This window comes from Galeopterus variegatus, unplaced genomic scaffold, assembly GCF_000696425.1.
Source record: "Galeopterus variegatus unplaced genomic scaffold, G_variegatus-3.0.2 Scaffold1075, whole genome shotgun sequence".
Classification (NCBI taxonomy): Eukaryota; Metazoa; Chordata; class Mammalia; order Dermoptera; family Cynocephalidae; genus Galeopterus; species Galeopterus variegatus.
This window is the reverse complement of record NW_007727186.1, coordinates 195,609-218,530: the sequence shown is the minus strand read 5'-3', so window position 1 is coordinate 218,530 and position 22,922 is coordinate 195,609. Positions and strand designations below refer to the sequence as shown.

Genomic DNA, 22,922 nt, shown 5'->3' with positions numbered 1-22,922 from the left:
GCCGGCTGGCTCAGGAGGCTGCCTCAGGCCTGGCTGGCCCCAGAAGGCAGGCAGGCAGATCAGCCGGCTTCTCACGCTGCCCTCCAGGCCCCTGGGCCCAGCAGCAGGCAGAGCTTGGGGACCCTGGATGCCCAGCTTGGGGACCAGAAGCCTGAGGCAGCTGAAGTGCTGACTAATGATTTTGAAACCTGTTTACTGAGGAAGTTCCCAGTGTGGCCGTCTGTGTTTTGGTGGCCTCCTCCCTCTTCTGCTGTCAGCTTTGCTGTGGCCTTTGGAGCTGTGGCATGTCACGAGGTGACTGTGGGGAGGGCCCGGGTCCAGTGTGTGACAGTGTGTACCTGGAAACCCAGCAGGAGACATGATGTTCTGGGTCCAGGAGGGCTGCCCCTCCCCCTTCTCCACCCCTCCTTTCCTTTTCCTTTTCCTTTTCCTCACTCTGTCCTCTTCCCACCCTTTTCTTTCTGTTCTTCTCCTTTCCTTTTCCTTTTCCTTTTCCTTTTCCTCACTCTGTCCTCTTCCCACCCTTTTCTTTCTGTTCTTCCCTCCCTTCCCCCAGCCTCCTCTTTCTCCCTCCTCTACATATTATGAGGCCTCTGGTCAGAGCCACATGGGCCGTGGCCCAGCCCGTGCATCATGCTTGTGAGGGCCAGAGGAGAGTGGACAGCCTGTCCCTGCACAGGGACAGACCCAGTGTGAGCTACCCCTCCACCTCTGGCCATACCCCCTGGTGCTCCCCTCCAGGGTACCTCCAGGGCAGGCCTCTGAGAACAGGCAGACCATGAGTGGGAATCCAGGCGGTCATCTGCACACCCAGGGCCTACAGCCTTCTTGCCATCCTCCAGTTCCTGCTCCATCCCAGTTGGGCCACATGCACCTGGTTGTGGGCATCTGCCACTTCCCGTGGTGTTGGCAATGCTGTGGCTTCCTCTCTGCTCAGAGGAAGTGCTTAGAAATGCTGGCCGCAGCCTCTCCTTGGCTCCAGCACAGGGGCTTCTCGGCTGGGGCTCTCCCCACTCTCAGGGGTGTTGGGATTGTTTCCCTGCATCCTTAAGACTTTTAGGAGACAGAAACCAGGGCTCAGGAAAAAATGATTTGATTTTTTTTTTTTTTAAAAGATGACCGGTCGGTAAGGGGATCTTAAACCCTTGACTTGGTGTTGTCAGCACCACGCTCACCCAGTGAGCAAACCAGCCATCCCTATATGGGATCAGAACCCGTGGCCTTGGTGTTATCAGCACCGTACTCTCCCGAGTGAGCCACAGGCCGGCCCAAGTAGGTAAAGTAGGTAAAAAGTGATTTGGCGAAGAAAAGACGTTACAGAAGGGCATGCGCTGAAAGGTAACTCTCCCATCCCTGTCCAGCTGGAATCCCCCCCTCCCCAGCACTTCGTAGGTTCCTGGCCTGTGGGGATGGCCTCATCACAGTGGATGTGACCTGTGTCTTTCCCCACCACAGCACACCCCCTGTTCTGCACTGCAATTTTTTCACTTCAGAGTATATCTTGGAGGGGCCGGCCCGTGGCTCATTCGGGAGTCTCGTGCTGATAACACCAAGGCCATGGGTTCGGATCCCATATAGGGATGGCCGGTTAGCTCAATGGCTGAGCGTGGTGCTGACACCACCAAGTCAAGGGTTAAGATCCCCTTACCAGTCATCTTTTTAAAAAAATAAAAGAGTATATCTTGGAGAAGGTTCTGTGTTATTGCACATAACTGTCTCAATCCACATCAGAAAGGTCACACCCGTCCATTCCTTTCTGGAGGAACCACCTGTAAGCCCAGTCCTGGCTCTGCCACCTACACAGCTGTTTCCTTATGCAAGTGTCCTGACCCCTCTGCCCCTGGTTTTTCCTCTGTGAAGGAGAGACCAAGGAGATGTGAGGACAGAGAGAAAGCACACGCCCTCTCTGGTTGTATGGACCACATGGAGGTGTCTGAGGTGTTAGCCGCCATCACAGTTGTGGCTGTGGTGGTTATTTACAGCCGTGTGGTACTCACTGCCTGATATTCCAAAATCCACGTCACCAGCCCCTCTGCTGACGGGGCATGAGGCTATTCTGGGATTCTCGCACATCAAGTGGTGTGGGAGCGATTATCCTTGGACTCTTGTTTGCCGTGTGTATCTGGATCCCTGGAAGTGCACCCCTGTTTAAGAGGGATGTGTGGTTTTATTTTTTATTTATTTATTTATTTTTTAAAAAGATGACCAGTAAGGGGATCTTAACCCTTGACTTGGTGGTGTCAGCACCACGCTCAGCCAGTGAGCTAACCTGACTTGGTGGTGTCAGCACCACGCTCAGGCAGTGAGCGAACCGGCCATCCCTATATGGGATCCGAACCCGTGGCCTTGGTGTTATCAGCACCGCACTGTACCGAGTGAGCCACAGGCCGGCCCAGGATGTGTGGTTTTAATTTGGATACCTGTTGTTAAATTGTCTTCCGGAGAGGCAATACCAGTGGTCCCTCAGCAGCTTGTCTCCTGACAGGGCAGCTTCAGGCTTTCTCATCTTGGCTGTGTGAGAAGTGGAACATGGCATCTCTTAGGGTTTTGTTTTGATTTATGATGGGGGAGGTTCAGTATCTCTTGACATGCATGCGAATGTTAGAAATACCTCCTGTCCTCAGCATGTATTTATTTTATTTTTTTTTATTTTTTTATTTTTTGCAGCCAGTACGGGGATCTGAACCCTTGACCTTGCTGTTACAAGGCCATGCTTTAACCAACTGAGAAACTTGAGATAGGGATTTTTTTTTTTTTTTATTGGTGGCTGTCTGGTACCAGGGTACAAACCCTTGACCTTGGTGTTATAACACTGTGCTCCAACCAACTGTGCTAACCGGCCAGCCTGACACATATTTCTAATAGGCAATTGGTCCTTTTCTTACTGAGACTGGATGGTACCGTAGTTAATGACATTTGCCGTGAGCCATACTGCCTTACTCTTGAGTCCTGCTTCCACCATTAATTTATCTGTGTGACCTTGGGCAGGTAACCTCTTATAGCTTCAGTTTTCTTACCCATAAAATTGTTGTGATGACAACTCAAGTATAAGTGCTTAGAACTGTGCTTGCCATATAGCAAGTGATGTATAAATATTGTTATTGACTTGTAGGAGCTTTTTACATATTAAGGAAAGTAGCCCTTTTGTGGTAGTTTGCAAATATTCCCCCGTGTTGTTTCTTGTCTGAGATTATTTTTGTTTGTGTGGGGTTGTTGTGGTGGTTGATTTTAACTGTACAAAATGGTAACATTTATCAGGCTACTGAGTGCTTAGGAGGAAGGTTCCTTGCATTATGCTCTTTTCTGAGTCTACCTAAGCTGTGGGAGGCAGCTGGAGCACCTGGCCTTCTTATTGAGGGTAGAGTGGTGAGCGCTAGTCTCATCCCATGCTGTGTCCAGACTTATTCTCACCTTGGGAGAGCAGCCACCATTGTAATCAGGGTATAGGGTTGTGGAGCCAGGCCCAGTCCTTGCCCAGTACGTCCTTGGAGGGGGAATGATGGCCACAGGCCTTGCTTCGAGGACCCTCTAGAAGCTAGTACACCATCTGGCCGGTTCCCTGCAGCCGGACACCTTGCTAGGCCTCCTAGCAGTGACTCACCTGGGTCCTGCAGACAGACCAGCTCCCAGTGAGTTACCTGCTGGGAGGCCCACGCTCACAATTGGGGCCTTTCAGGAACCACACTAGCCACATGCCCTGAGTGATGGCCTGTGAGCCCGGGAAGGTGAACCTGGGACTTGGCTGTGATTCCCCTTCCCAGAGAGGGGGGAGGAGGCTGCCAAGCCAGACTGGGATGGTCTTTCCTGCAGCTTGAGTAGGGACGGGTACAGGCAGCGGGAAGCCCTTGGTGCCAGGCTCCAGCAGTGACCTGTGAATAGGGCCCCGGGCCTGGGCAGTTCTGGAAGTTGTCTACAAAGTTGTGTTTTCTGTTTGTCTCTGTTTGCTTTATCTAGTTTTTAAAACTTAAAATTGTAAGATCAAATAAACATACAGGAAAGTGCAAAACATAGGTGATGAAATGCCTGACGCAGCAGGCACCTGCGTGACATAGAACACGCCGCACCCAAGAACCTGGCCTAGCCCTCCCTCTTTGCTCTTCCCTCCCCAGGGGGCCCTTGGTCTATGCTGTGGTCGCTCCTCCTGTTCCTCACCTAACACCCAAGTTGCGTCTCGCCTGTATTGGACTTACTGGAGCGAGACACTCGGCCCTGCACCAGAGGCCACTCTGTTTTCTGTGGATGGTAGGGGTTGCCTTTTTGGTGTTGTGTGGTATCCTGACTGTTCCCTGGTGTATGTACCCATTCCTGGACAGTGTGGGGGTGTGTGTCTCAGCTCAGCCGATAGAGCTGCTGCCACAAGTTTCAGTGGGGTTTGCGCCAACTAGGGATGGTTAGATCTTGGGAGGTATCCTGACTGTTCCCTGGTGTATGTACCCATTCCTGGACAGTGTGGGGGTGTGTGTCTCAGCTCAGCCGATAGACAGAGCTGCTGCCACAAGTTTCAGTGGGGTTTGCGCCAACTAGGGATGGTTAGATCTTGGGAGGAATGTGTAGAGATTGTGACTTCCTGAGGGGTCTCAACAGCTCATGCTGTCCTGCACTGGAAGTGTCCCCACTTTTGGGGTCAGTCCCCGCTCCCCCAACCCCCCCAGTCAGCACTGGATTCAGCTCCCTGCAGCAGATGCCCAGACCAGGGAATGAGGGGACTAGCAAGGGCAGCCAACACACATGAGCAGATGCAGGGGGTCCCTAGAGCCAAAGGGTGGTCCTGCCTTCTCAGGGTGGGGCCAGGCATCCCTTCTCTTTTGGGAGCTATGCAGAAGAATCTAGCCTGTGGGGGCGGAGCGACTCTGTCCAGGCCACAGCCGTGGCTTTTGCCACCATGTGGAGCCAAGAAGGCCGGCTCTGGAGGAGTTAACTAGGTCAGCTCCTGCCGCCCGCCCACCAGGCCCAGCCCACCAGGCCCAGCCCTGATCACCAGACAGGAGCGGAGTTGACAGAGGGTGGGAGCTGGGATCCTATTAAGCAAAGCACCTTAGCGCCCCAGGGGCCGGTGGCTCCTACGTGCCTGGATGCCCGTTCCAGGCAACCCGGGGACACCTGGCCTCAGTGCCAGCCATGCATGCGTGATGGGGGGGGCAGCAGGCCCTGCTCAATTGGGCCAGCTCCACCCCCAGGCCCTTGGGTACAAAGCCACAGCTGAGAAGGGTACTGGGGTACTGGTTTTGTTCTCCCCTTTTACAGGTTTTGTTTTGTGGTCAGGAGCCTCAGGTGCGCAGGGTTGGAGTCAGTCATCTGGAGGGGATAGCCCGGTGGAATGGTCAGAAGTCTGGGTTCCAAGCCCAGCTTCCCGCATTTCCTCCCAGACTGTGAGGTGGGACCTGCTTCCTGGGGTTGAGTGACTAGTGTAGGGTGCCAGGCTTGTTCACTGTTAGGATACGGGTGTGTACAGGCCTGCGCTTGCCACGACTGTATGCGTGTGTTGTAGTGTAGTGGGCTCCCCAAAACCTGCCGCCTGAGAGTGACGCGTGGCCAGCAGCTCCTGTCTGCCCCCATGGAGTCCCCACTCCCCAGGGGAGCTGGTAAAAACCAAATTTAGTCAGGCCAGGGCTGGTGGAGGGGGGACCCAATGCCCTATCTGGGTTCTGAGTGGGCTGATAGCCCAAGAGAGCCACTTCCCATGGGTAGGGATGGGAAGACCCAGCAGGCAGGGCAGGGTGGCCCCAGGTGGATGATGGGCTGGGCGGGGCATAGGCTTCCTTGGAAAAGCTCCCCACCAGTGTGCCCAGGGCACTGCCAGCTTCCTGGGTTGGCCCACCTTCTTCTAGTCCCTGCCAGAACTGGAGGCCACCCCTCCCAACTCTTCCAGGCAGGTGGGCAGTCACAGGTGGTACTGGCTTGGCGTTGGCCTGGGCAAGGGAGGCTGAGGCCGGGGCATGCCTCCTGACCTGTGGAGACCTCAGTGTGCCCCCCTGTTTGGTGGGCTGGTGACTGTACCTGTTGCCTGGGCCAGTGCAGGGCTGATAGAGCCTCATGCCCTGAAGGTTCGATGAGGGCCTAACCCACAGACGCCTGCCTGAAGCTGTCATCTGTTCCACGCTGCCTAGGTCTCCCAAGGCCTGAATGCTGTGTGGTGAGGTTGATGCCCCCACCCCGCTGATTCTCTGTGTCCAGTGCCTGGAAGGACCTTCTGGGAGAAGCTGAGCACAGGCTTGGGGTGGGGGTGGGGCCGTGGTCTCTGTTGAACAACCAACCTGGGTGGAACTGCCCAGCAAAGTATAATGTGGGGGGCAGAGGAGGCTGGGGGTGCTGGGATCCCCACAGCCCCATGCCCACCAAGGGTCTGTGTCCCCTCCTGGGAGGCAGTGCCCACCAAGGTTTTTGGGAACTGTGAGGGCAGGCAGCACAGGGGGGTAGTGTGGGAGCAGGCAGAGGTATCTCAGGGGTGACATCTGTGGACCCTACGGGGCAAGGCCAGGGGCCTGGGGGTGTCAGGGAGCAAGGAGGGTTCTAGCACCAGGGAGCAGCCAGGATGGCTGGAGGGGGTTTGGAGAGGTAGTTTTGTGTGGAGGGGTGGGCAAGGCCAGATGACTCATGGGGGGTTCTTGGAAGGGCCCTGGCTAGACTGGGCAGGAGATAGGGGTGGGAGCAGGGGCCAGAGCCTCATTTCCAGGGTCCCCTGGGTCCTCAGGTGTGAAGAGGACTTTGTTGTCACTTGAGCCACAGGGATCCCCCTGAGCCTTTGACTGTCTGGGGGAGGAAGGAGGCTGCCCTGGGGGAGGCAGGACACTGGGGCCCACTCTGCACATGCCTGTGTCTGTCTCCCCAGCTTACCCTTGTCATCTTGTCCCCTATCACCATGTCCCTGCTTGTTGTGGCCCTGTGCAAGTCAGGCCTGAGTCCCAGCTCTGCAGGCCAGGTTCTGGTCCTCGCCCTCTGCTCTCAGGAGAGCAGGGGCTTGGGGGCTGGCGCCTGCTCACTGGGGCAGGGAATGGGTGTTGCTGTATCTGAAGCTATTTCTGGCCCCTATCTCTGTCACCTCTACCCTCATCACATTCTTTCCACTTGATTGCCTGTCCTGTGGGGTTGCTGGAGCCTCCGTCCCCCTCTATCCCTCTCTGACTGGGGACTCCTACCTGCCCAGCCGCTATCTCTCCCTGCAGCTGGTGGCCGCCCAGCTAGCCTGGAAGGCTGGGTGGGAGTTGGGGCTGAGGCTTCTCTCACTTGGGGTGGGGCACCTGAGGCCAGGCAGGGACCCCAGGCGGGGCCCCATGGGCCCTGGGTGGGACAGCCCAAGGCCTGTCTTTGTGAACGTCCCCTTTCTCTGTGTGGTGCCTGAAGGTTCTCAGTCCCCTACTGGGCCACAACCTGTCTGTGGAGTCTCAGATGGCAGGGGTGGGGGCTTGTGGGAGCACCCTCCCCTCCCCTACCTGCTGGACTGCTGCTCCAGCTCTGGGGGTGGGGGTGGGGAGCTGCTTCTCACATTTTATAGGGACTGGCGTTCACACCATCTGGTCACCAGCAGCTTTGTGCTGTTCCCCACTAGGAGTTCCTAGATGCACGTCTGGCCCTCAGGGGGCTGAGCAGGGGTTGGGACCCCTGCCAGGTTGGGACCTGAGGGCCAGCAGCTGGGGAGGGGCCTGCCTGTGGCTGACAGGTGGGGGAGGGTAGTGGCTGGCAGCCAGGGGAGTGAGCTGTGAGTGCCTCCTCCAACTGCTGAGAAATGTTCCTCCTGCAGCCCCTCCCTCAGGACAGGCAGCCCCTCCCTCCTTTGAGAGGGCTTTTCAGCAGCTCACAGACCTGCCCACATCCTCTTTGCCTCTCCCCTCGAGTCTTGGGGGTAGTAGATTGGGGTTGCCTAGAGCAGAATGTGGATTCTCTCCCGTAAGTGCAGACGGGGGAGAGCTTGGAGGGGAGGGGGCTTCCTCCTCATGTTCCCAAGGCCCTGCAGTGTGCTTAGCATTTATGGGGTGTGGGTGGGACCTTGCTCTTCTGTCTGACAGAGCCACTCCCCTCAGTTAGGGAAAACACCCCAACTGGACACAGGATAGCAGGTGGTTATGACCCATTCCACCTGGTGTGATTTGGCTTCTGGGCTTCAGTTTCCTTGTCCATGATGTGGGGTGTGGATGGCTCGTCCTACTGTGGGTATACAGGTGCAGATCACGTGCACGCTGCTCTTGGGGGTCTGGGTTCACGTGGGCACCAGGGTGGGCTGCCTTAAGTGTCTCTTTCTGTTTCATGGGGGCAGCTGCAAGAGAATGCAGTTGGCCCCCAGCACAGGTCTGTGTCTGAGGGGAGGGCCCAGGAGGAACCGGGACCCAGCCTGAGTGCATGCCAGCTGGGTAGTGCAGCTGGATGCCTCTGGGCCTCTGACTCAGCCTGGCAGGGCCACCCTGTAACCTATGGCATTGATTCCAGAGCCAGGAGCTGGGCAGTTTCCTCAGCCTGAAGGTCAGGCCAGCCCACCCACTGGCCTTGAACCCTCCCACTGGCTGGGTCCCCTCAGCCAGGAGTCACCGCTTGTAGGTTGACAAGCTGAGACCCATGAACACGAGAGAGATCCTGGAGGCTGAAGCCCATGCCCCACCCGCAGGCCTCCCTCACTGGCTACTACTTCTGTCAGTCAAACCCAGCAGACTCCCACTGCAGGGCCCACTCGGCCTAGCTGCATCCACACTGCCTGCAGCACATCCTCCCGCCTCTCACGGTCCCTTCTTTGTTTGCAGGAAATGGCCAATTCTGTCTACCTGGTCATGGAGGTGAGTGCTCTGCAGGGCTGACTGGGAGGATGGGCCAGGGCAGGCAGAGGCCACATGGTCCCAGGTGTCTGTGTACCTGTGGGCTGAAGGCCACGCGCTGGGAGCCACAGAGGGAGGGATGTGGCTGGAGGGGGTGATGGGTACCACCACTGATGTTTTCCAGCAGGGAATGGTGGGGGGGGCTCTGCCCCAGGGTTACTGGCAACTGCCTGATGGCATGTCACTGGTCTTTTGCAGTACTGTAACGGTGGGGACCTGGCTGACTACCTGCACAGTGAGTGGACGTGCCGTACTGGGCGGGGCTGCGAACGGGGCCCATGGATCCCCGTACCCAGGTCAGCCTAGTCCAAACAAGAGATGGCCTGGCTTTAATGTGCCCTCCGACACCTCCCAGGGTAGATGGAAAGGGGACCTGAGCTGTTTCGGGCCTTAAGGACACTGTCCCTCCATTCATCCACTCAGCAGCTGTTTACGGAGTGCTTCTGTCACAAGTGGAGAGACAGCCATGACCACAGAAGCCTCTGCTCTCTCACAGGACAATGTTCTGGTGGGTGGGGGTGGGGGGGGAGGCATCCCTGAACAAGACAAGTGAGTGAGCGCCTGGTGGGCAGGGGATTGCAGGGAGGGAGGGGGAGCTGCAGCTCTCATGTCATGGCTGGGCAGGTAGCTTTTGGCTGGAGCAGAGTTGAGCTGAGTGGCTGCAGGGGCAGCACGAGGGCTCGAGGGGCAGGTGTTGGCAGGACCCTTGTGCTGGGGGTTCTCAATAACTGTCTGAGCTGTAGGCCCTAGTAGGGGTGGGGGTGAGTGGTGCTTTCAGGCGGTCTTTGGTGCAGGGTATCCTGCTGAGTTGGAGGTGGGAGAGAGCTGGTCACGATGATTCCAGGGACTCATCCTGTGTATCCAGAAGGATGGCGTTGTGGTCTGTCATAGTCCATTGGTGCTGCCGTAACAAAATACCTTTGACTGGGTAGTGGATAAACAGCAGAAATGTATTTCTCACAGTCTGGAGGCTGGAAGTCCAGGATCCAGACACCAGCAGATTCGGGGTCTGGTAAGGGCCTGTCTGTTCCTCACAGATGGCACCTTCTATGTGTCCTTATGTGGTGGAAGGGGCCAGGGTCTCTCTGGAGCCAATTTTATAAGAGTGCTGATCCCATTCATGAGGGCTCCACCCTAATACCATCACTGTGGGAGTGAGGATTTCAACCTGTGGATTTGGGGGGACTCAAGGCCACAGGGTCCGGCCATCAGGTGCTCTGTTGCTGGATCTGTGGACTGTGTTGAGGTTCATTGGAGGCAGAGGCCCCAAGGCAGCCCCGGGCTCCTGCTCTAGGATGTGGAGGGCAGCCTTCTGTGGCAGGGAGCGGGGAGGACACGCAGCTGGGAGTGGGTGGGCTATGTGGGGCAGCTCTCTCTGTTCCGAGGGGCGCTTTCCTCAGTGTGTGCGTACTCTGTGCTGGGGGCCTTGGATGCCTCCCCAGGTTGGGGACACAGGCTTGCTGTGGCTGAGCTGTCAGGGTCCCTCACGACATGGCCTGTGTTGTACGGGGCCCTCTGAGTGATGGTGGCTGGCCAAAGCCCAGGGCTGCTGGCCTTCAGGCCCCTGGCCCCGGGCGCTCTGGGCTGGCCACCTCAGCCTGGCTGTCCACGTGGCCAGGATGTGCCTGGTGTCTGTTCCTGTTCTGTGTGGCTGCCACGCTGTGTGCTGGGTCCATGACCTTCAGTGGCTGGGTGGTAACTGGCTGCATTTCAGGCTCCACAGGTGTCAGGTCGGTCCCAGGCCAGCCTCAGGTGCCACCTGCCCTCAAGGGAGGGAGGGCGGGAGGTGCAGGGAGACCAAGGGTGCTCGTCTGGAGAGTTGGGGAGTCTTGGGGCTGAAGGTAAGGGTGTCACGGGGTGCTCACACATCCCTGCGTGCATCTGGGAGTCCATTTGGGCCTCCCTGTGTCTGAGGAGAGGCTTTAGAAAGATGGAGGAATGGCAGCGTGGCTCTGCCCAACTTTCTTTGAGGTATCAGGCTGAGGTGAGCCTGACTTTGTGCACAGAGGGGTTTTGGGATCTGAGATCTAGATTTTAGTATGAGGTAAATACATGGTCTCTCTTGGGGGGTGTGTCTCCGATGTGTTTCTGTGCTGTGTGTGTATCTCTCTCTGTGCTGTGTGGATGAGTGTGTCTGTGCTGTGTGTGGATGTGTGGGGATTCCCTTTCTGGTTGCCTCTGGTTTCCCTGCTTGGGAGCCTCAGGAGAGAGCCACTGTTTGTTCCTGCTCCCCTCTAAGGGGTGGGTGCCTCTGCTTAGCTAGATCCTCCACACCTTGCCCTAAACGGCCTGGTGGACCAGCTGGGGCCACTTGAGCTGCCCTGAACACAGCAGCTCTGCCGCTGGCCCCAAGCTCATTGCTGGCAGAGGGTGGGGCCTCTGTGACCCTATCTAACCCTGGGTACAGATGGGCCCAGGGGCCTTGCTCAGGGCTACGTGCCCAGTTGTTCTCTCATGGACAGCCACAGTAGGCTGGGACCCTGGGGTTCCATCCTAGAACTGTTGGCTATAGCTGGTACTTGCCTTAGGGGGAGAGGAAGATATTAGGAAGCATAACTAGGTCATTATAATCTGAGGAAGAGGAGCAGGCTGTTTAGAGAACATCAAGAGCTGGCAGTTGGGTGTGGAGAAGAAGGTTCCAGACAGAGTCAGCAGAGGATGGATGGCCCAAGGTGAATGGCAGGGCTGAGACCGGGAAGGGCCGTGGGGGAGTTTGGAATTGGCCCCTGTTGGGGTTGAAGCCCTTGTGTGTTTTAAGCAGGAGAGTGGCGTCCGATTCCCAGTTTGTGGGGATGGTCTGCCTGTTACCTGCTGGGCAGGGGGCCCCTGCAGAGGGAGGAGCAGCCGGCGGGTGGCTGGCGCTGCCCTGGGTGCCCCCCTGAGTGCTGTCTCCTGGCAGCCATGCGGACACTAAGCGAGGACACCATCAGGCTCTTCCTGCAGCAGATCGCTGGTGCCATGCGGCTGCTGCACAGCAAGGGCATCATCCACCGCGACCTGAAGCCCCAGAACATTCTGCTGTCCAACCCCGGCGGACGACGTGCCAATCCCAATAACATTCGCGTCAAGATCGGTGAGGCCCGTTGAGGGGGGTGTAACCCCGGGCTGCGGGTGACCCCAGGCTACAGCTGTCCTGATGCACCTCTCCTGCAGCTGACTTTGGGTTCGCCCGGTACCTCCAGAGCAACATGATGGCGGCCACACTCTGCGGCTCTCCCATGTACATGGTGCGTGTGTGCTTGGGGCTCCTGCTGTGTCTGCTCTGATTTGCAGGCACCTGGCTGGCATCTGTTACCAGCCAGTGTGCTCTGGGCCCATTCTGCACTGTAGCACTGATCTACGTTTCTGACTCCACAGGCCCCCGAAGTCATCATGTCCCAGCATTACGACGGGAAGGCAGATCTGTGGAGCATTGGCACCATCGTTTACCAGTGCCTGACAGGGAAGGCGCCCTTCCAGGTGAGAGAGCCAGCAGCCTGGAGGTAGTCAGTGTCGGGGAAGGGCTGGCAGGTGGCCGCAGCGCTCCCTCAGATGGCCTCACCTAAAGCCCTGCAGACCCCACTCCCTGCCACATCCTGCTCATGGCTGAGGCTGGTCTCCCAGGATGGGCCAGTGAGATGGACCTGATGCTTCAGCCCACCAGCAAGACTGGTGTGCATTTGTGCACACGCCTCTGCCTGCTGCCTGCCGCATGCTGGCTGTGTCCCACTAATGGGGTCATGACCCCGAGCACGAGGGCCCAGGGCTGTATGCAGCCTGCAGGGCAGGGATGCAGCACCCAGTACCTGCTCCCCCCTCTGCCTGTCAGCCTTATGAGGCTTTCTGCTGTGTCCTTGCTTCCTAGAGCAGCGCCTGGCGCACAGCAGGTGCTCGGTGAGGGAATGTGTGTGTGAGTTCCACTCAGGGCCCACAAAGAGGGGCGAGCCCCTACTCTGCGGCTGCTTTCTGGTCTGGGGTGGTGGGCTACTCTTTAATTTCAAGAGGCAAACAGCCAGTGGCACCAAACCCACGGCACCCAGGCTACCTGCCGCTTGGGCTGAAGCAGGGCACTCTCACCCCTGAAGTTCCACAGCCTGGATGGGGGCAGGGAGGGAGGTGCAAGCATATTCTGGGCTGGCAGTCCTGGTTGAAGGCTGGCTGGGGACGAAGGCTCTGAGACCAGACAATGACCACCCGGCTTGGCCTGAGCAGCAGCCAGAGGCAGGGCCGAGCCGGGAGCAGGCACTCATGCTGTCGCTGCCCCACCAGGCCAGCAGCCCCCAGGACCTCCGACTGTTCTACGAGAAGAACAAGACACTGATCCCCACGTAAGCACCCCTCCTGCGCTCCCCTCGGCAGACTCCCTCCCGCCAGCCCCCCTAGTCAGCCCCATCTCCTTTTCGTCCCACCAGCATCCCCCGGGAGACCTCGGCCCCTCTGAGGCAGCTGCTCCTGGCCCTGCTGCAGCGCAACCACAAAGACCGCATGGACTTTGGTGAGTGGCTGGCTGGACTCCCAGCTATGCGACAGGCATTGAGGGACAGGCACCCCCAAGAGCCCCCCTCCCCACTCACCCACCCATGCAGCATTGGCTTGTTGGGGCAGGGGCCCATCTAGCTTCATGCCCTGTACTCCCACACCCTACATGGACACTGGCCCCTCTGTAAGCCTAGTGTAGGTGTCAGCCTCTGCCTGGGCCACCCTCAGATGGCTGGCCTGAGGCTGGGCTCCTGGGGGTCCCGTAACAGCTGTTTCTGGCTTCTGGGGAGCACCAGTGAGTGAGTTTTGCAAGGGAAATACTTCTGGGAAGACCACCCTCTGCGGGGTGTAGAGGGTGGAGGTGCTGGCCTGGGCTGAGGCAGGGCGGCCAGGTGTGTGCAGGGGCTGCCAGCTGGGGCTCCATCTCCACACCCAGGGGAGGCTGGGAGGGCCAGTCTTTCACCCCAAACCCCTGCCCGTTGCCCCCACACCCTCCCAGGGTCCCCCCTGAGGCCTAGCTCCACCTCCCTTCCGCAGATGAGTTTTTCCATCACCCATTCCTGGATGCCAGTGCCTCCATCAGGAAGTGTGAGTTTTCTGCAATCCTAGGGCTCCTGCAGTGCCTGCACATCTTCCTCCCCCCCAGGGCTGGTTAGGGCCCTCGAGCTGGACTGGGGAGTGGGAGCATAGGGAAGAGGCCTTGACCTGCATCCCCCACCAGGGAAGGGTTACTCAGGTCCCCAGCCCTCTCCAGCCTGGGCCCTAAAGCTGGGGGGGGTGGGTGTGCTGCCGAGTGTTTGCACAGACTGCAGTCATGGGGGTGCCTGGGAGGTCCTCCCCTAACCTCCCCATCCTGCTGGTCAGAGTGGGGGCAGGCAGCATGAGGGGGGGCACAGTAGTGCTCGTCCAGTCCCTGGGTTGGTTCTGCCATGAGCATCTGTCCCCAACATGGGTGGGATGGGGCCAGGGAGGAGGTTCTGCAGACTGACCTGCGCCCCTCTCCCAGCCCCGCCTGTGCCCGTACCCTCATACCCAAGCTCAGGGTCTGGCAGCAGCTCCAGCAGCAGCTCCACCTCCCACCTGGCCTCCCCGCCGGTAAGTCGCTGCCCCTGGGACCAGGCCATGGCCACTCGTCAGCTGGCCCCGGCCCTACCCAGGGCACCTGCCTTGATTTCTGTCATCTGTGTGAGTCATGAAAGACACAGATGAACATGTTCTGCTTGTAAGTGTTGAGCTTTAGAAACAGCGAAAACCCTTTTCAGCAGCCACCCCCACCCCCACCCCCCGTCAGTGGCTGCTTGGTCTGGTCTTGAGATCCTTTTCTGCACTGCTGTGCACACCTATGCCCAGGACAAACACAGGTGTAGAGAGGGGATAGTTGCCTTGGCTGTGTGTGGGGGCTGTGTTCTGGGACCTCCCCTGTTGGCACTGTACCCTGCACTGCATGTGACTACAGAGTGTTCACTGAACCCACCCCTGCCCCAGTCTGCTTGTCCATCTTTCCGTCTCCCCAAACACCTAGGAGTATGGTGTTAGTGGTGGGCAATGATGAGTCAGTGTCTGGGTTCTCCTGGCCTGGCCCTGTGACTAGGGATGGGTTCTCTGACCTCAATTGCCTCCTCCATAAGGTGGGCAGGGGACTAAGGCTGAGGGGAGCCATGACTGCTCATCCAGGATGCAATGTGGCCCAGGGGATGGGCGCTTGGAGGGTGAGCCTCCATCAGCTGTGTGGTATGTGCTGGCCAGCGGCTACTTCCCTACTGGACACAGCCCCCATGCCACCTCCTTCGTGGACACATGGAGAAGTCAGGTGCAGAGGAGCTGGTGGCAAACACCTCGCAAAACCAGGGCCTCCTGTGAGCTCGTGGCAGCCAAGGGCTCCCACCTGGCTGGGATAGTGGGCGCAGCTCTGTTAGGGTGGCTGTTCCCTTACAGGGTGGCACACAGAAAGAAGAACACACTGAGCCCCCTTTGCTCTGTACTCTGAGGCTCTGGGCCGTCCCAGAAGAGCTGGGATTGCCTTCCCAGAATCTCGGGGGTCCCCCGGCCCCAGCTCACCAGTCCCTCCCTCTGGCTGCAGTCCCTGGGGGAGATGCCACAGCTGCAAAAGACACTGACCTCCCCAGCCCACACTGCTGGCTTCCTGCATGGCTCCCGGGACTCAGGTGGCAGCAGCAAGGACTCATCCTGCGACACAGACGACTTTGTCATGGTCCCGGCCCAGTTTCCAGGTCAGGGGGCTCACTGACTGAGTCACGGCCCCCAAGGTGTTTGTGGGAGGGGGGAGTACAGTGGACATGGCAGATGGTCCCTAGTTGTGCACGGTCTGGACCTGTCTGCACCCTAGCCAGTCAGAAGGGTCTCTGGTCACTTGTGGCAACAGCACCACTTGGCCAGTGAGGTCGTTTCTGCTAAAACCACTCCTCGTGGTCAGCAGGCGGTCTGTGGCCTGAGGCCCCATACCCAGGTGCCCCTGGCTCCTCCAGGCCCTTCTGCACCCGCCCTGGCAGGAGCCCCCATACTTGGCCATGTCTCTCTGTGGCTCTTAACCACACCGCACACGGACTTGTGTATTTGCTTCTTGGAAGCCTCTGCAGAGTGGCTCTGGCTACCCATGTGGTGCTTGCTGAGTGAAGGTGCTTGGACCTCTTGGGGCAGGCCAGGGGTGCATGGCTCCTCTCACAGACCTGTACCCTGTCACTTCCTGACTCTGTCCCTGGCCACCTGAGTCTCCAGCACCAGTGCTAGGTGGGCCCTGGCCCTGGCATCCTGGAAATACAGTGGCTTGTGGGAGCCCCTCAGCACCTCCAGGCATCTCAGATCTGCGAGATGGCGAGGGCCGAGCCAAGCCTCAGATACTCCCAGGGAGGGGCCTGACCCCTTGCCAGCCAGCAGGGCTACAGGAAGATGGACCAGTGACAGGACAGACCCTCCCGGGGGTGGGAACCTGGGTACTCCTGAGGACTTCAGCTCCCTGGCCTCACCCTCCTCACCTGCTTGCCCTGGAGTTGGCCCGAGGCTGGGGGACAGGAGACCCACGGTGTCAGGACACTGGAGAAGGGCAGCCCGCCATCCTGGTGGGGAGCTGTCAGGGAGTCACAGTGCGCTGAGATGGGCCTGGAGGGAAGAGAGGACACCCAGACCTAGTTTTGCTGTCTCTCACCCGCAGGTGACCTGGTGGCTGAGGCGGCCTGTGCCAAGCCCCTGCCAGATAGCCTGATGTGCAGCGGGTGAGTCCCCAACCCTGAGCCCTCTGTTTCAGGAGAGATAAAGGGTGGTCTTCGAAGTGGACAGTGTTATCTCCACCCAGTTCACACCCTGCCTGGGATCAGGCGATCAGCAAGGACCAAGACTGTAGTATCCGTTGCGGGCTGGGGATGTTAGGGAGGGCCTGGGGTCTGTGTACCACTTTGGTCTGAGGGTGCCACCCTGTCTTGTCCCTTCTGCCCCACCAGGAGCTCGTTGGTGGCTTCCGCTGGCCTGGAGAGCCATGGTCAGACCCCATCTCCATCACCCCCCTGCAGCAGCTCCCCTAGCCCCTCAGGGTGAGCAGGAGCCCTGGCAGTGGGGCCATGACACCACTACCTTTGTTCAGGCTTGGCGGGATACCACGCTCCACTTGGACCGTCCAGTGGAAGGGACTGTTGTGGGAAGGGCATTGCCCAGGGGTGGGCTTGTCAGCCAAGGGCCCTGCAAGACTCCAGGGCCAGCAACTGCACAGCACCACCACTACCCTGAGCCTGCAGGGATGGAGGAGCTGCTTGGCTGCAGTGCTGGAGTGTACGGGGGGGTGAAAGCCTGATCTTTGCAAGTCTGGCAGGTGGCCCAGGGGGGCCTCTGCCCAAGGATGTCTGGGCTTGGGCTCCATCCCAGCACCCCTGTCTCTAGTGACCCTGACCTCTTTCTCCCCACCACAGCCGGGCTGGTGCCTTCTCCAGCAGCAGGTACGGCGCCTCTGTCCCCATTCCAGTACCCACTCAGGTGCAGAACTATCAGCGCATTGAGCAAAATTTGCAGTCGCCCACCCAGTATCAGACAGCTCCGTGAGTACAGGGGCCCTGTAGTGCCCAGGCATATCACAGGAGCATGCGGTGAGAGCCCTGCCATTGTCCCCTTAGAGAGGGGCAGGGCCATTGTGCATGCACAGCTGTGCAGGCTGCGCACTGCATAACTTGGCACCACCATTCTCTTTGTGGATGTCATGGGATTCTAGTTATTTTGACAGTTTTCCGGTAGATGTCAGTAAAGTGTCTTGAATTTACAAACCAATGTTGATTTTGGCAAATTTCAGCAGACGGAAGTAAACATTGGAGGGAAGGATAAATTTTGTAATTCACGGAAGGCTGCATGGGCTAGTGGTTGTCCTTACGGGGATTGTGACCCCAGGGTGAGGGTGCCGGGGGAAAACACTGGGGCCCTCCAGCTCCCAGTTGTAACTCTGGGCAAGAAGGCTGAGCCTGACCCCTCCCACATACTCACTAGTGAGGGCTTCTGTTTGGACAGAGTGCAGCGAGAGGAGCCACCTGGCATTGCTAGGGGAGTATCAGGATTAAGGGCCCTGGGGTTAAGGGCCTCACCACGCACCCTGCAATGTCCACAGGTCGTCTGCCATCCGCAGGTCAGGCAGTACCAGCCCCCTGGGGTTTGCACGGGCCAGCCCATCACCCCCATCCCATGCTGAGCATGGAGCTGCCTTGGCCAGGAAGTTGTCCCTGGGTGGGGGCCGGCCTTACACTCCTTCTCCACAAGGTGAGTCTCTGGGATGGGACTGGTGGGTGCAGCCTCCTGCCTGGGAATGGGCATCTCCCAGGGTGGGGGTGGGGCAGGGCGAGGAGACACTGCTGTTTCTGTCCCACCTTGACTCTCTCTGGTGGATGCTTCTTTTTCCCAAGTCGGAACCATCCCGGAGCGGCCAGGCTGGAGCAGGGCACCCTCCCCACAAGGAGCCGAGATGCGGGGTGGCAGGTCCCCTCGTCCAGGTAGGTACAGCCCAGGCAGGTGGAGGACAGAGGAGCCACCACCCTCCCTCACATGGGGCCACGGTCCTATTCTTGTAGCAGGTGAAACAGTTTTAAGAAGCACAAGGCTTGAGGTATAGAGGCCAATGGCCTCATCCACTCTGGCTGTGTGACCTTGGGCAGGTTTCTCAGCCCCTCTGTGCTCAGGCACAAGATGGAGAATAGGGCATCACCTCCTAGGGTGGCCATGAGGGTGAGATGATGAAGAGAGTGAGGGATCTGAGATGCGTCTGCTGCCCTAAGGCCTCCATGCACGGTTGTGGTGGGAGTGGCATCTGCAGTTTTTTTGTTCATTACCTGGCTGGGCTGGGCACTGACGAGGCCCATGCCCTGCCGCTAGGCTCCTCCCTGCCCGAGCACTCTACCCGCACCACCGGGCTGGGCTGCCGCCTGCACAGCGCCCCCAACCTGTCTGACCTGCACGTCGTCTGCCCCAAGCTGTCCAAACCCCCCACGGACCCATTGGGAGCCGCATTCGGGCCCCCACAGGCCAGCCCTCCCCAGCCGTCCCATGGACTACAGTCCTGCCGGCCCCTGCGTGGCTCGCCCAAGCTGCCTGACTTCCTGCAGAGGAACCCCCTGCCCCCCATCCTGGGCTCCCCCACTAAGGTAACAGGGCCCCCACAGCCTAGCTTTCAGGGAGAACAGAGCTGGGGGAGGAGGTGGGGTGGGAGCAGCTGGTCCTGGGGAAGGACAAGGAGGGCAACTTCACACTGAGGTCCCTTCTCCCCATTCTCTTGCCTGGGCTCAGCTCGGGCCACACTTTTCTGTGAAGAGCCAGATCAGCCCTGAAGTCATGGCCACACCTTCCTGCCATGCTGTCCTGTGTTGTGGAGGGGGGCTGCCAGGTAGGGTGGGGGTTCTCAGCACCTTCCCTACCCCTCCTAGGCCATGCCCTCCTTTGACTTCCCCAAGACCCCAAGCTCCCAGAATCTGCTGACCCTCCTGGCCCGGCAGGGCGTAATGGTGACGCCCCCTCGGAACCGGACACTACCCGACCTCTCAGAGGTGGGGCCCTTGCAAGGACATCAACTGGGCCCTGGCCTGCGGCCTGCTGAGGACTCTAGGGGCCCCTTTGGCAGGTGAGTGGGGGAGGCAAGGCTGTGGCTGTGGGGCTTCCGATGGGGCTCCCCTACCCCACCCCTGGCCTTTTCTTGCTGTGAGCTCCTGGGGGCTTCTGGGGGTGCCTTGCCTGCAGGGCAGTAGAGAGCCTGGGTTTCACCTGGCTTGCTCTGCGGCCCCATGTGGGCTCTCCCCTCCCTGAGCCTTTGTCCATCTGTGAGGTGGGGGACAGCAGCATCCACCTCAAGGGGTGAGTGAGGGCCGGTTATGAGGTGGGGCCCAGCCCCTTCCACCTTGCCTGCCCACTTGTGCCCGTCCCACAGGTCCTTCAGCACCAGCCGCCTCACCGACCTGCTCCTTAAGGCTGCATTTGGGACGCAGACCCAGGACTCAGGCAGCACAGACAGCCTGCAGGAGAAGCCCATGGAGATAGGTGTGGGAGGGGCTCCCAAGTAGGGGGTTTGGGGGGCATCGGCTGGCAGGTCAGGCCCTGAGCCCCTCTTTGCTCTCCTAGCGCCCTCTGCAGGCTTTGGAGGGAACCTGCACCCAGGAGCCCGTGCTGGGGGGGCTAGCAGCCCATCCCCAGTGGTGTTCACTGTGGGCTCTCCCCCCAGCGGGACCACGCCGCCCCAGGGCCCCCGCACCAGGATGTTCTCAGGTAAGGCCCATTCGGAGCTGGCATTTTGTCCCTTCTGGGGGCTGTGGCAGTGCCTTGGGGGTGGGGGGGTCCTTTAACTCAGGGTCATTGGACCGCAGCCCCCCTGGGACCCAGGGACTGGCCGAGGAAGTGGCATATACACTCCTTGGAAATCCATACTCAGTCTCCTCACCTATAAGATGGACTCAGTCATGGTGCCCCCTGTACAGGGCACCCATATGAATCAGTCAGTGAGCATAAGGGACCATGCTGCCAGTCCTCAAAACACAGGTCAAGCAGGGATGAGTACCCAGGGACTGGCTGGATCCCTGTGGGTTCTGCTTGGGAAGGGACAGGGGTGGGAGGGTCTGGCCATGGCCAGCAGCTGCCACTGGAGGGGGTCCTGACACCTCTGCAGTGAGGGTGGTGGGCTTCGCGTCCCCTACTCTTCTGGCCTGCAGTGTCTCTCCTGGGGTGGCTTCCGGATGTAGTAAGATATTCAGTGAGGCACATCTGGGTCGAAGGGGTGAAGAGTCAGGAGGGGGTGGGAATGGGGTCTTTGTTCTGTAGAGCGGGAGAGGAGCACGCCTGGTACCCTCACTAGCCATCTCTCTGCAGTGGGCTCCTCCAGCTCCCTTGGCTCCACCAGCTCCTCCTCTGCCCGCCACCTGCTGCCCGGGGCCTGCAGTGAGGCCACCGCCACTGAGCTACCTGCCCCAGGCCACTGCTGCAGTTTTGCCGACCCAATTGCTGCCAACCTGGAGGGAGCTGTGACCTTCGAGGCCCCTGACCTCCCTGAGGAGACCCTCATGGAGGTGAGGCTGGGAGAGGTGGGCTTGAGGAGGCCTTTCCGTTCTCCTACTTGGAACCTGTGTGCCTCATGCTGCTGCTGCTGTGGGTGCCGCATGTCCCAAGGTGATGGGGCTGCAGCAGGGGAGGGGATGTGGGTAGCTGTGGCAGGTCATGGCCCACCCAGTCCCCTCAGCAGACTCCCCCCCACAGTCCCTCTTTCTGGGGCCTCCACCAAGGAGCCTCCATTGAGACAGGCCTCTTCCCACCATGGGCACATGCCACGCTGACCTCTGCTTCTCCCCAGCAAGAGCACACGGAGATCCTGCATAGCCTGCGCTTCACACTCATGTTCGTCCAGCACGTCCTGGAGATTGCGGCCCTGAAGGGCAGTGCCAGCGAGACAGCCAGTGGCACCGAGCACCAGCTGCAGGAGAGCGTGGTGGCTGACCAGATCAGCCTGCTGAGCCGCGAGTGGGGGTGGGTGCCAGCTGGGGACAGGTTGGGGGAGCAGCCTGGGGGACCAGGCCTCACTCATCTCTGACCCACTGGCCACCCTCCAGCTTTGCAGAGCAGCTGGTGCTGTACCTGAAGGTGGCTGAGCTGCTGTCCTCAGGCTTGCAGACTGCCATCAACCAGATCCGGGCTGGCAAGCTCTGCCTGTCGTCCACTGTGAAACAAGGTGAGATGGTGGCTGTGGGAGAGGAGGCAGGACATGCTAACTGGGGAGAGGGTGACAACAAGGCCCTGAGCAGGCCCAGGCTGGATGGAGAGCAGCTGGGAAGGGTGGGTGCACAGGCCCTGGGGTACAGCCAGCATGCAGAGGACAGAGGAGATGGGGTTAGAGGACACCACAGGACATGCTAAGGCTGGCCACACACGGAGAGCCATGGACGTGTGCATGCTTCCCCCCAACACACACAGTCACACCCCATCACAAATGCTCTCCATGCTGGGCTGCCAGAACAGATCCTGAGCCACCAGCTCTCTGTTGGCTGTGGCATTCTCCCACCCTGAGTCCCCGTGGCTGCACAGTCTCCCTCCTTTACCTGTCGGCTCTGCTTGTCCCCTGCCGAGGGAGGGCCGGAGCTGATTGCAGCCACACATACCCTGCCCCACAGTGGTGCGAAAGCTGAATGAGCTATACAAGGCCAGTGTGGTGTCCTGCCAGGGCCTGAGCCTGAGGCTGCAGCGCTTCTTTGTGGACAAGCAGCGGCTCCTGGATCGTATCCACAGCATCACCGCGGAGAAGCTCATCTTCAGCCACGCCGTGCAGACGGTATGGGACACAGGGACTCCTACGTGGCTCTGTCTGCACTGGGATGGGGCGGTGTTGGCACAGCTTGGGAATTTGGCAGTGTCACTCCTGGGTTGGTGCTGGCCCAGTGAACATCTCTGGAAATTACAGTACAATGTCCCCAACCCCCCCAGCCAGTTAATAAAAGAAGGGCCTCCTTGAAAACGTCCCTGAAGAGCACTTGGAGTTGGGCCTGGCAATCGGCCCTGCACTTTAGTCCATTGCAATAGCCCAGGGGACATCCTGGCCATGCCCCCAGTCTTAGTTTCCCCAACTGTAAAACAAGAGAACTGGCTTTCACACTTCTTAGGCAAGATCTGTCCCAGGCAGCCGGACTAGAAGTATGCAGCATGTGGCCTCCCTGCCTGGGGATGTGAGGCAGGGCCTCCTTTTTAAAGATACTTAGTTTCCCCAACTGTAAAACAAGAGAACTGGCTTTCACACTTCTTAGGCAAGATCTGTCCCAGGCAGCCGGACTGGAAGTATGCAGCATGTGGCCTCCCTGCCTGGGGATGTGAGGCAGGGCCTCCTTTTTAAAGATAATTCATATATTTAGAAAAAATTCACAGTCTAAACAGACGGATAGGGAAAGTCTGCCTCCCCCACCCCCCAATTCCCCTCTCAGGCAGGAGTGTTGCTGGCCACTGCCCTAGTGACATCGTTGCCAGCCGTGGCAATGACCACACTGACTGTCCTGGGCTGCACACAATGGCCTGCATGCTGAGCTGCATTGTCACTTATCAACCACCACCCACCCCGCCCATCTGCTGCATGGGGTGTGCTGCGTGCTGCGTGCTGTGGCTGCCCCTGCAGTCAGCGCGTCGCGGTTGTGGCCTGCACTCAGCCCCTTTGCCCTTGGC

At 59.2% G+C, this 22,922-nt stretch overlaps 1 protein-coding gene across 1 annotated transcript in view; it reads left to right on the top strand.

Annotated features, from left to right (window-relative positions):
- ULK1 (unc-51 like autophagy activating kinase 1) overlaps window positions 1-22,922 on the top strand; it is a 30,520-nt gene that overhangs the window by 5,781 nt on the left and 1,817 nt on the right. Inside the window, exons 6-28 of the mRNA XM_008574629.1 lie at window positions 8,730-8,762; window positions 9,000-9,036; window positions 11,701-11,874; window positions 11,955-12,028; window positions 12,159-12,260; window positions 12,993-13,108; window positions 13,193-13,275; window positions 13,797-13,847; window positions 14,266-14,354; window positions 15,340-15,490; window positions 16,429-16,489; window positions 16,715-16,804; window positions 17,177-17,302; window positions 17,860-18,008; window positions 18,152-18,238; window positions 18,618-18,886; window positions 19,166-19,359; window positions 19,663-19,772; window positions 19,854-19,997; window positions 20,595-20,791; window positions 21,073-21,245; window positions 21,329-21,447; window positions 21,887-22,044. Of these exons, the coding sequence (XP_008572851.1) occupies window positions 8,730-8,762; window positions 9,000-9,036; window positions 11,701-11,874; window positions 11,955-12,028; window positions 12,159-12,260; window positions 12,993-13,108; window positions 13,193-13,275; window positions 13,797-13,847; window positions 14,266-14,354; window positions 15,340-15,490; window positions 16,429-16,489; window positions 16,715-16,804; window positions 17,177-17,302; window positions 17,860-18,008; window positions 18,152-18,238; window positions 18,618-18,886; window positions 19,166-19,359; window positions 19,663-19,772; window positions 19,854-19,997; window positions 20,595-20,791; window positions 21,073-21,245; window positions 21,329-21,447; window positions 21,887-22,044 (2,787 nt within the window). The remainder of the gene's footprint in view (window positions 1-8,729; window positions 8,763-8,999; window positions 9,037-11,700; window positions 11,875-11,954; window positions 12,029-12,158; window positions 12,261-12,992; window positions 13,109-13,192; window positions 13,276-13,796; window positions 13,848-14,265; window positions 14,355-15,339; window positions 15,491-16,428; window positions 16,490-16,714; window positions 16,805-17,176; window positions 17,303-17,859; window positions 18,009-18,151; window positions 18,239-18,617; window positions 18,887-19,165; window positions 19,360-19,662; window positions 19,773-19,853; window positions 19,998-20,594; window positions 20,792-21,072; window positions 21,246-21,328; window positions 21,448-21,886; window positions 22,045-22,922) is intronic.